Genomic DNA, 11,472 nt, shown 5'->3' with positions numbered 1-11,472 from the left:
ATCAGCCTTAAGCCTGTCGTCCAAAGGGTCATGGTGTCCAACCATGTGAGGCATTAAAATCGGCACTGTCCCCAGGCCGTACTGCGGAGATTCCATGCAATTTTGATCCAAACTACAAAGAAACTCAAGAAAAACCTTCAATTTAGGGCCCCCAGAAGCAGCCTAATCAGAGGCTGGATCCATCACAATTGGCCCCTTCAGGCACAACGGAGCAGTGGCTCTACGTTGAGCTCCTTCTGGATGTGTGTCGTCTGCATAACAGTAAAACTGGAGGTCGTTGTAATGGAGAATCTGTCCAAGATGGTGGATATAGATGGTAAACACAAGTGGACCAAGTACAGAGCCCTGGTGGACGCCGTTGGAAACAGAGACAGAGAGGGATTTGCAGGTTTTTATGTAGATTAATTGAATTTCTGTTCTATTTTGTCTCGCCTGGAACTAGCTTGCAATAAGATATTTTCTGTTAACAGTTCCATCTCCTGCATTTGTGTCCAACCCGCGCTGCTTACTGTGACAGAGAATCCAACCAACTCATGTTTGTACAGGAACATTTAGATCCGTTCTTCTTCCTTGTTTGCTAACGCTAAGCCCTGTCTAATCATTTCCATAACTGGGCGGATAAAGGATTGTTTTACATTTCAGATTTTAAAACAAAACCTGGTAGCCTCTATCCTGCTAGCAATCGTTCTCACCTCCAGCCTACCCCTCTGTCTTTCTAGCTCTGGTTTATTTTCATAAAACGCCCTAACAAAGTACTGTGGCAGTAAAATCACCACACCATTCTATAATTTGCTCGTGTCAATCCACATGCTTTATTCAGTATGCTAAAGTTTAGTGTATTACAAGGATCATAATGATTGACTTCATCCCATTCTTTACAAATGGTACATTCCCTCCACCTTTAATCAAGTGATGTTGCTGTGGGAGGAGATTAAAGTTCCACAAAATATTAACCTGTTCTTGCAAAGTTTGATAAGGTAAATGCTTTGTTTGCAGACACTTAGACGACTTCAGAACCAAGAGGAGATCAAACCAACTGTCAAGAAGGCAAACCTCAACACAAGCTTGAAAGGTCAGTTAGTGTTTATTTAAGTTTTAAGAAAGTGTGAAATTACACTTTTTGTGGACTTTTTAGTTGTGAATGCAGGGCTCTAGAATTTTGATTTTATTTTTAGTCGTTTGCCCCTTCTGAAAGGGGGGCAACAATGCCGAATATGGAGTATTTTAAACTTAAGTACTGTGGTAAATGAAGCATTCAGATATTATACTTAAGTTAAATGATTTCACTGATCCACAGTGTCTTTTACACTCATACTGCACTGCATTTCAGAGGAAAATACCGTATTTTATTATAACACTTGTCCGGAAGCTATCGGAGTCAGAATTCAGTTTTTGCCAAGTAAGAAGACAACAGGCTTCTGTATGACATTGTTTTTTATTGTAATATCTGCAAATCAGAGCTAAGCCAGAAGGCAAAGCTCTCTCTACCGATATATAAACGATCTCCTGCATAACTATGAACCATCCAGGAGTCTCAGGTCCTCTGGCTCGGGTCTGCTCTCTGTTGCAAGAATAAGAACTAAACATGGAAAAGCTGCGTTTAGCTATTATGCCCCGACAATCTGGAACAAACTGCCCGAATCGTGCACGTCCGCTGAAACACTTCCTATTTTCAAAACCGGACTAAGAACGTATCTATTTGCCGCTGCTTTTAATTGAGCTGTTCATACTCACACTGCAGTATGCCTTTTATTCATGTAGTCTGTACCTGCTGTGTTGATTTATTTATTTAATTATCTTTGCTTTTTTATGCCTGTTTTTCAATGCCATTTAATAATGTATTTATGCTGTATTTATTCTTAAATATCTTTTGATTATTATTTTGTAAATAAATAAAATTGCCTTGCCTTGCCTTGTCTTACCGGTCTATCCTAATTTATATTCTTACCTCTGGTCATGAACTGTTAATCATGACTAAAATAACAAGTCCATGGATACTTAGACTTTCTCTGGAGGTTGGCTGGAATCTTCCTTACGGCCCGTCTACACGACAGGCATCAAAAAATCTTGAAGCTGGGCGTGTCTGAGGCTTGGCGATTTCTCGCGCCCAAGGCGACCAACAACCAATCAGGAATCTCCCGCCCGCCCCCGGCATACAAAGCAAAAAAAAGCCCGCTTCTTCAACGAAGTAAACTGGATATAAACTCCCGCCATGCCTGGTTCATCCAGTTTAGGTCCCGGTAGGTGAACAGAGTACAGTTATACAGGACTGGGACACTTGCCACGGCAATGATTAATTTATCCTCCATTTTATGACATATGGAAAATAGTCAAGACCTGCGGTATCAGCATACACGCGGTTTGATTGGCCAGCGCTTGTACTGGCGGGAATTGCATAAACGGGATTTGATTGGCTGATGCCGAGCATCGAGCCTCAAAAGTTGAACATTGTTCAACTTTTGATGCCGATAGATGCTCGTGATGCTTGCAAAGCCATGCCATGCTCCCCACAATGCAGTTCGGCGAAGATTAAAAATCTTCTACGTCACCCCATTCAAGTGAATGGGCGAAGCGTTGAAAGCATTTTTCAATGCCTGTAGTGTAGACGGGCCGTAAGGGATCATTTGAGGAGTTCATTCATCCATGAGGGACTTTGAGTAGAGACCGCCGCTGCTTTTTCGAAGAAAGGATTCAATTGAGGTGATTCTGGGCCAGGTGGACACCCTGGAATCCCCGTCAGAGCTGGTTAATGTGATCAGGGAAAGAGAGGTTTTGGGCCCTCTGCTGGAACTGCTACCTCCTGGGACCCAACTCTGGAAATGCTGTTTTCGATAGGGTTAGGGTTTAGATGGATAGAAGTGTTTTTAAGGTGAGTTTACCATTTATTTCCTTAGAGTTTAGAGACCCTGATTGAGGGTTTGCACACAAGTTCCAACTCCAACTAAATAAATACAATAAGTAAAATATATTGCACCATCTTTATTTGGAAATAATAGTGGAATCTGTCATTTTTTAATTAAATGTATTGTCTCTTGATTTCTTCTGTCCGATCAGTTCGGGATGGACATGAAACAGCTTTGTGTGAAGCTGTCGGTCCAGCCGTCCAGAGGGCTTGTGGATGAGAAGTTCACCGTCTTGGTCCAGAACCTCCTCCCTGGGTTCCAGCTGACCATCCACGCCCTCCACCAGTGTGAAGACGGACACAGCTGGGAGGCTTTTGCTTTCTACACTGCCGATGCCACCGGGACTGTGAACGGTAAGACCATCACAATTCAGGAAGATTAATTTAGAGCGATTAGTAAAGTTTGTGAATGGCAGCAAAACATATTTTGTTATTAAATGATGGAGTTATATGTGAAAATAGAAAAAAAAGTCAACATTTTGTATCCATTTCACTCCCACAGTTTCACAGGATCCCAGTCTGGGCGGGACATATTCTGGGGTTGAACCGATGGGTCTGCTGTGGAGCCTCAGACCAGTTCCTGGCAGCAAAACTGGGCTCAGGTAGGCCAACAACCATGGGGCTGTTCAGATGACAGCACAGGAACAAGTATTATTATTAGGCCCAATTCCAAAACGACCCATACACCACTTACATTACATACACCACTGCACCCATGACCAACTGAACTCCGCCTGTATAGAGGACCGCAGTGACGCGTCCTAAAACCCAGAAGTAAACTCTTTCCGGTTCCTTCGTCAAAAATGCAATTTCTCCATAGGATTTTGGAAAATAGCTTGAAATAAGCTCTGTGGTTGACACACATTTAAGAGACGGATCATGTTTTGTTCAGCCGGATAATCTCCAGATGTCTACTAGGGCTGTGCATCTTCACTGGTCTCACGATTCGATTATGATTATCCTGTCAACGATTCGATTCAATTCGATATCCCGATGCATCACGATGCATCACGATTCATACCAATGCGTTGCATCCTCAATTTTCTATATTACTGCACATGGCTTATTTTTCATCAATGCATACATGCAGTAAATACATATGAACTCTCTTTTTTTATTATTTAGAAAGTGTTTCAGAAATCAATAACATAAATGTCTTGACATTAATTTATAAACCAAAATAAATGAATTGTATAGGATAGCTTCCCTATATCTGTGTGTGAAGTTGTTCCATCCTCAAAAACAAACAAATAATGCTTCTGCAGTCTAGCTGCAGCTTCTAGCAACAGTCTTCTGTTAAAAAAAGGACACTGAATGTCCTGAATGTGGCATCACACACAGGACTTGAGTCTGAACACAGCAGACAACAGGAGTATTTACCACAGCATATACGAACAAAAACACTGCATGTGGGTGCACACTTACATTCTCTGTCTTACTGTTACATAAATCCCATGAATGTGTGAGATTAAGTTAGCTTCATTATATCTCAGTGATTAAGTGAATAATAAAGTTTCTATCAGGTTACTATCAGCCTGTCACTCATTATTTTCAGGGAGGGGGCGGGGCTTGGAGGAAAGGAGAGGAGACGCTGATCGCGGAAGCTTTTTTCATCCTTCCTTCACAAACTTTACACACGTACTGTATCGTCTGAAAATTGCTAGAAGACATTCATACTCTGCAATCCAAGACTTAATTAAATCCACCAAAAACCTGACATGATTGTAACGCGATTATTTTTGAAAAACATAAATCCCTGTGTGTCTGAGCCGCAGCGACACGGAGTGATTCAGAGCGGGTCCTTCTGCTGTTGGTTCTGGACTGGTGTTCTTGTGTTGGTGGAGAAAGCAGACTGCTCCGTGTTTGGTGTTGCTGTGCCGCTGTCACGTCTGTTCCCTGATCTCTGCTTCACCGACCGATTTGATATTAAAGTGACAGAAAAAAAAACGTTATAGTGAAGCCGCGGCCGGAAAATCAGGAAGCAACGTTACTACGCTATAATCGATTATCTTCCGTCACTGCATCGATACCGAATCGTCCACGTCCGCATCGCAATGCATCATAGAAACGATTATTTTCAAAACCCCTAATGTCTACCCTACTTTTATAATTTTCAAATCATAAATCTAGTCGCCAGAAGCAAAATGCTAACGTTATGCTATAAACGAACTACAGCAGGGTCGCTGCTTCAACGTCACGCCAACTTAAGATCCATATTCAAACATACAGATTCTAAATGGTACGAGTTGAAGCGTTTGTTTGAACAGTCTGCAAGAGGCCTGGACTTGCTTTCAAGCAGAACAGGGCAAACAAGCGGGAGTGTTTTACGTGTTCGGCGTAATGACGTACAACGGCCTGGACAACTTCTGTAGTCCTATTCAGCCACTTGGTAACAACCATCGTTTCTCAGACACGTAAACTCTTCAGAAATCACCAGTGGGGTCACTGCTGATGGATTTAATGTCGTAGAACAAAACGTGATCCGTCTCTTCAATTTGTGTCAAACACAGACCTTATTTGGAGCTATTTTCCAAAATCCTATAGAGAAATTGCATTGCTTTTTATCGAAGGAACCGGACGTGATAAAAATGCTAACTTACTTCCGGGTTTTAGGACGCGTCACTGCGGTTCTCTATTCCGATCTCAGCTGAACGAGCCTCCTCCTGTCTCTCTGCTAGAAAGAGCAGCCGTCATAACATTTCGGAACCATAGTTTTGTGTCAGCATATCTTGGATGAAAAATAATCATTATTTAAAGTAAATGAACTAAAAGATCTCGGCCTGCCGTCACTGACGCTGAATCAGATAACCAAAACATCACCCGTTAACTGTTAGCACACAGAGCTCACAGCTCCTCATATCTGTTCATAAACTGGAGAAAAGTTATACATGTACAAACCACAGACTGTCTGTGTCATGGTGAATACAGCCGCTGCTTTATTTCTGTCTGTATGACATTGTTGGGAGTGTGGACGGAGCAGCTACATGTTAGATTAGTCTTATCGATCGATTTCCGAAACACACATTATAAAAGTGTTTTCGTCTACCTACTTGTTTGAATGACGCTAGTAAACACAACTTCAAGCCGCGGGGAAACTCAAGCGATTATATTCGCATCGCTTTAATCCGGTGTCCGATGTGAACGTACCATTAGAGTTACCTCGTTCCCCTTATCCTTCAAGGCTGAGGAAGATGAACGTCCAGACTCCCATTGGGGTCACAATCTCGGTGTACCCGGGTCACCAGACGGAGGGCTTCTTGGATCAGGTGCTGCTGGCCAGTGTGGTGGTAGAGCGATGGTACATGGCTCCCGGCGTCCGTAGAGTCCCGATAACAGAGGGCGGACTCACCGCGACCCTCTTCCTGCCCTCAGGTAGGACCTGGGGAGATTCTGAAGGGAGGTGTCCTCTGGGCGGAGTTTAGGGGTGACATTTGTGTGACGTAGAGAAACTTTAACAATGAAAATGAACCAAATTCAGCATTAGTTATTTGTGAAGTTTTAAATAAGCAAGTGAAAAGTGAAATACTTTTTTGTCAAATTGAATCCCAGAGAACATCGGGAAAACGCAATATTATGGATTGCAGGGCGCTCAATTTAATCAATTCTTGATCTTGAATACTTTATGATATCAGCAAATATGGTATAGTTGTCTAAAGTATCAATATAACATTGTATAATTATGGAGCCATTGATTTTTTTTGGTGTCTTGACTCGTCTGAAGGACCTGGTCCTTTCCCCGGACTCTTGGACCTTTGGGGGTGGGGAGGGAAGCTGGTGGAGTACCGGGCAGCGCTGCTGGCCTCCCACGGCATCGCCTCCTTGGCCCTCGACTACCTCACACCTAAGGAAACTGGGAAAATGGTGGATAATGATTACTTTGAGGTAAACCCGATGAGCTTTGTTATGTGGGTTAAAAGTGTTTGCTCATCTTAGTCTGTTATCTTTGTGTTTGTTTTTCTATGTTTGTGTTACGAGAAAATTCATTAACCTTTACAGAGAACATAGTGTTCTCGTGTCAAGGCTTACACGAGATAAACATGCGGATTGATTGGGAATAATGTTCTTTTACCGCCCGCTGATTTCATGCTTTTTCCCACAAAGGAATAGAGGTCAAAAACACAGACATCTGAATTGTAAAGGCTTTTCCAGACTCTTTCTTTAGTAAACTAAATAGGTTTTTTATAGACCAACTTTATAATGGGTGGGTATCGGATGGAGAGTTAAGAGCTAGAGTGGAGATGAACTTTTATAACCTTCTGTGAATCCCCTCATTTTGACTCTACATTTTTGTGGATAAAAGTAGGGACATTTGTGGGGGTTTTATTGATCACATCGACGCGTTTCCTGCTGCAGACGGCCTATAGAGTCCTGGAGCAGCATCCTCAGATCCTCCGCAGCAGGATCGCCATGTTGGGTCTTTCCTTCGGCGCCGGTGTCACCCTCAGAATGGCTGTTTACTCCAAAGTTCTCAAGGTAAGACCAGCTCGGTTACTTTCATTATATTGGACGCAGCTTTAAGGGTTTCTATGGTGTTTTTATATGTAACTTACCAATTGGCACAAAAAGATTGAATGGTGAGATACCGAAAGGTGTACACCCCCAGTAATTAGTAATTAGTTATGTGTGTTTGTGTGTGTGTGTGTGTGTGTGTGTGTGTGTGTGTGTGTGTGTGTGTGTGTGTGTGTGTGTGTGTGTGTGTGTGTGTGTGTGTGTGTGTGTGTGTGTGTGTGTGTGTGTGTGTGTGTGTGTGTGTGTGTGTGTGTGTGTGTGTGTGTGTGTTCTCCCAGCTCAGCTGTGCAGTGTGTATCAATGGGAGTCATGTGCAGCCGATTGACGGACCTCTGGAACAAATAATGACTTACTTTAACAAGTACGTTAATCTGCTTCCAGTTATCTCTATGACTTTCTGTACGTTACATTTTCATGACCCTATCCAATCCACTTTATTTCTATAGCACATTTTAAGAACAGAGGGTTTGCCAAAGTGCTTCACAACTAACATAACATTATAACAAAATATAATATTACAAGAATAGATAATAGGCACACACAAGAATAGATACCAGGCACACATAAAGGCTATGGACAGACAATAAAGCTTACAAATAGGTACAGCTCAGACTGACTCGAAAGCGAGGAAAAAGAGGTGGGTCTTAAACGTTTGATGGTCTTTCTTTGGAGCCAGCCTCAGACAACATTTTTTTCTTTTCTTTCAAATCAGCAACGTTGAGAAGGCTCACTTTGACGAGGATAACCGACTGATCTGGAGAGATCTGCAGCTGCCCATCCCCACAGACCCCTCACTCAAAGTGGACGTCAGTACCAGCAGACCCCTTAGACACTTTTTTCTTTTAATTCTTTTTTGCTTGTTTTTTTTGTCTAAAAAGCCCTTTTTAAACCGCTTTTTTCCTTTAAGACAAAATGAACTATGAAAGTTGTTAGTTTGCTATTCTCTAACACTTTTCTGTCAGTTTCTTGTAGTTAAGAGTTTGCATTAGCCGATGTATTATCACAGTTATTTTAAACTTAACAGCTAGGAAATTTATTTATATTATTTTGTTCTCTGATAAATGTGTAGCTCTGAGTAAAGTCTCAAACATCCAAAGATAAATGCTGAGCAGGCGATGATACAATCTGCTGCTGTTTGTCTCTGAGCAGGTGGGACGACTGCAGTGTCCTCTGCTGCTCATCGTCGGTGAAGACGATCAGAACTGGCCCTCCTACGAGTCTGCAATGGACGTGAGCGAATTTACAAGATTACATTTGGTGTGAATAGAAAGCTTGAACTGGAGGTCTAGGTTGAGGTCGACAGTAAATATAACTTACGTTCTGTGGAGGGAACAATGGCTTTGAAGCTGAGCTGATAGCAAAACGTTCCCCATTTGAGGCTTTCTGTCTGCCCGCTATCCACAACGTAACAGCGCAACACGTTCTCACTCCCAACCTGTCACATATTGACGGACGGGGAGGGGGGGACGGGGTGGACCCGTTCAAATCCAGTTTTGGACAGTCTGCCGTGGTTCCATCCCATTTAAAATTGTTGTTCGACGCTCGGCGTAACCCTCGGTGCACACTCAAACATCCAATCACAGAGCTTGAGGACTATCACGGGGTTTGTCAAGCGAAGCGGAGAGAATACTTACTTCTGGGTGTAAAATTCTCTAAAGCAACTACTATGAGCTGCTCCGACCCTCGGTCCTGACGGACTCCAACTTGTGTTTATTAATCAAACCAATAAATAAACACAAGAATAAATGTGTTAATGTTGAGTAAATAACAGTGTGTGGTTTAGAAAATAATACAAAATTAGAAGGAAAAAACGATGAAACAATACAGATTTCAGTATTCTGAGCCCCTACTCCCCCCTAACTGACAGCAACAAAAGTCCTACATTATTCTATTAAAATAAAGAAGTAAAAACAATAAGTGTGGCTCGATATTGAGTAAGAAGAAGGTTGATAAACGCTGTGAGAATGATCTGCGGAGAGCATTTCTCCGCGATCCCAACTCCTCTATTACCAACGTTCAGGGAGCTCTATGCAAGTCAATGGGACTCCCTGCCCGTTGAAAACTGACTCTCAAGGGGTACCCTGTCCGTAATAGAGTGACGGGGAGGGGCCCTGACCGACCGTCAATATGTGACGGGTTGGGAGTGAGAACGTGTTGAACAGCGCCATCACTTCCTGATTTAACAAACGGGAGCCGGCCAATGCTTACAGAACATGGGAGCATTAACGAAGTTGCGTTAGTAACGGTTTAATTCAAATTAAGTAAGGATCAACATTTCGAACATGTTTCCCAGGTTTTAAACAGGTTTGGACTTTAAGGTGTTAGAAACAGTGTTTTTTGCACGTTGTTGGCATATACAGTATGTTTTGTGGTATGCTGTTGTGCCACATGTATTGTTAACATTTATGTTTAGTGTTTCTTTTTGTCTTTGTTCTGTTATAACGCCTTGTGCGGAATGCTTTGGCAATACTATGTTTACAATGTGGTCAGGCCAATAAAGCCCCTTTGTATTGTATTGTTTAAAATTCCACTATCGTGAAATTCATAGGTCTTGAAACCTAGCAGATCATCGTGGTAGCCTGAGGCAGTGTTGCCAGGGAGTTACAGTTCAGACAGAAAAAAGTATAAGATATACATATTCACCAAACATATCCAAAGAATGAAGATGATCTAAGAAATATAAAACCATGTGTTTAACTTCCTGTTTTGCAGATGAGAGAGATGATGGAGCGAGCGGGGAACAGCCACCTGCTGACTGTCCTGTCCTATAAGAACGCCGGTCACCTGATCGCACCTCCCTTCACACCGTTTGTCAGAGCCAGCCCCTTCAAATCTGCCACTGACCCACCTTTTACGAGTATGTTCCCTTCAGACCAGGAAGATGTTTCTCTCAAAGTTAAGCTAACAAGTCCGGACTTTGAGTTTTGACTGCTATAGTTTGGCTTGTTGTCTTCGCAGTGATGGTTCTGTGGGGCGGAGAGCTGGTGGCACATTCTCACGCTCAGGAAGACGCCTGGAGGAAGACGCTGGTCTTTCTGAGGGAGAATCTGTACGGCGACATGAAACCTGGTGCTTTATTTTCCAACCTGTAACCAAGACAAGAATTTAATATTGTCGAGACTTTAGATGTATAGGACTTCTGGCACCGTTGGTTCAGGAAGTAAAAGTTATCTTTTCCATGCTTAAAAACTCTGGCCAGCTTTGATGGAAATGAAGTGTTTGAATCAGTACAAAAGTAATATACCTAAAGTATTAAATGTACCACTTGTCAGACCAGAAATAACAAGTAAAACACTCTGGGTTTTAAACCCACTATGTTGCATGATGGGGGAGAATACTGCAAGTAAAATATTTTTCCAGGCCAGAAAAGAGACCTTCTATGTTTTCATGTTGACTACAACTTGAAATGTTCCTGCTTGAATCGGTACAAACAATACCTGGCATTAATATTACAGTTTATATAGCCAGTAGGTGATTTGAGGGTGGCCAAAATGCATGATCTCTCTCTCCGTTATTACGAGAGCAGGGGTAGAAATGTTAGATCCTTGTTCCTCTCTTAAATATTAGCACCTAACTTATCTGCATAGTAAATGCTGCAGGAATGAGTCCTAAACCCCAAATGATGATTATTATTGTTGAATTCTTGTATGTCGTGTATTGGGAAGTTCTGTTCTACTTGGTCTGGTCTGAAATTAGTTTTGAAATGAAATGTCTTCCTTGCTTGTTGTGATGGAAAGTGGAGGAGTATTTTAACCCCAAGCCTGATAGCCTCCACTCTGCTTCTCAACTCCAGTTTATCAATGACTCAATCTGGCTCTGGGTTTTTTCTGCTCCAAGAACAAAAGAGTAACCGCAAGTGAATAAACACATGCATGGAAAAATGTGTGTTTATAGACGCAGCTCATGTTAAGAAGAGACAATACACATTATTAACATAAGATTCAAAGATAGAAAGGCTTTATTGTCATGTGCACCGTAGCTACAGTGTAGTTATGGAAATGAAGAGTCTCAGGCTCCTCCAACAGTGTGAAACATAGAGATATATAAGACATAAAACAAAT

General features: G+C 42.2%; 1 protein-coding gene across 1 annotated transcript; it reads left to right on the top strand.

Annotated features, from left to right (window-relative positions):
* Positions 1-57: 57 nt before the first annotated feature.
* On the top strand, positions 58-11,231 carry LOC307041313 (acyl-coenzyme A thioesterase 5-like). The gene is made up of 12 exons (XM_079684638.1): positions 58-388; positions 997-1,072; positions 3,055-3,256; positions 3,405-3,504; positions 6,084-6,274; positions 6,624-6,784; positions 7,256-7,375; positions 7,690-7,772; positions 8,124-8,217; positions 8,561-8,641; positions 10,124-10,268; positions 10,370-11,231. The coding sequence occupies exons 3-12, from the start codon at positions 3,061-3,063 to the stop codon at positions 10,501-10,503; spliced, it is 1,305 nt and encodes a 434-aa protein (XP_079540764.1). The 5' UTR covers positions 58-388; positions 997-1,072; positions 3,055-3,060; the 3' UTR covers positions 10,504-11,231.
* Positions 11,232-11,472: the final 241 nt, after the last annotated feature.

This window comes from Notothenia rossii (genome assembly GCF_949606895.1).
Source record: "Notothenia rossii genome assembly, chromosome: 5".
In the NCBI taxonomy this organism is placed as follows: Eukaryota; Metazoa; Chordata; class Actinopteri; order Perciformes; family Nototheniidae; genus Notothenia; species Notothenia rossii.
The sequence above is the reverse complement of the archived record's forward strand: the minus strand, read 5'-3'. Positions and strand labels throughout refer to the sequence as shown.

Coding starts and splice junctions, on each gene's coding strand:
- LOC307041313 (XM_079684638.1), top strand. CDS start 3,061: ATGGACATGAAACAGCTTTGTGTGAAGCTGTCGGTCCAGCCGTCCAGA. Junction 6,275..6,623: donor GACCCTCTTCCTGCCCTCAG/GTAGGACCTGGG, acceptor ACTCGTCTGAAG/GACCTGGTCCTTTCCCCGGA. Junction 7,773..8,123: donor ATAATGACTTACTTTAACAA/GTACGTTAATCT, acceptor CTTTCAAATCAG/CAACGTTGAGAAGGCTCACT.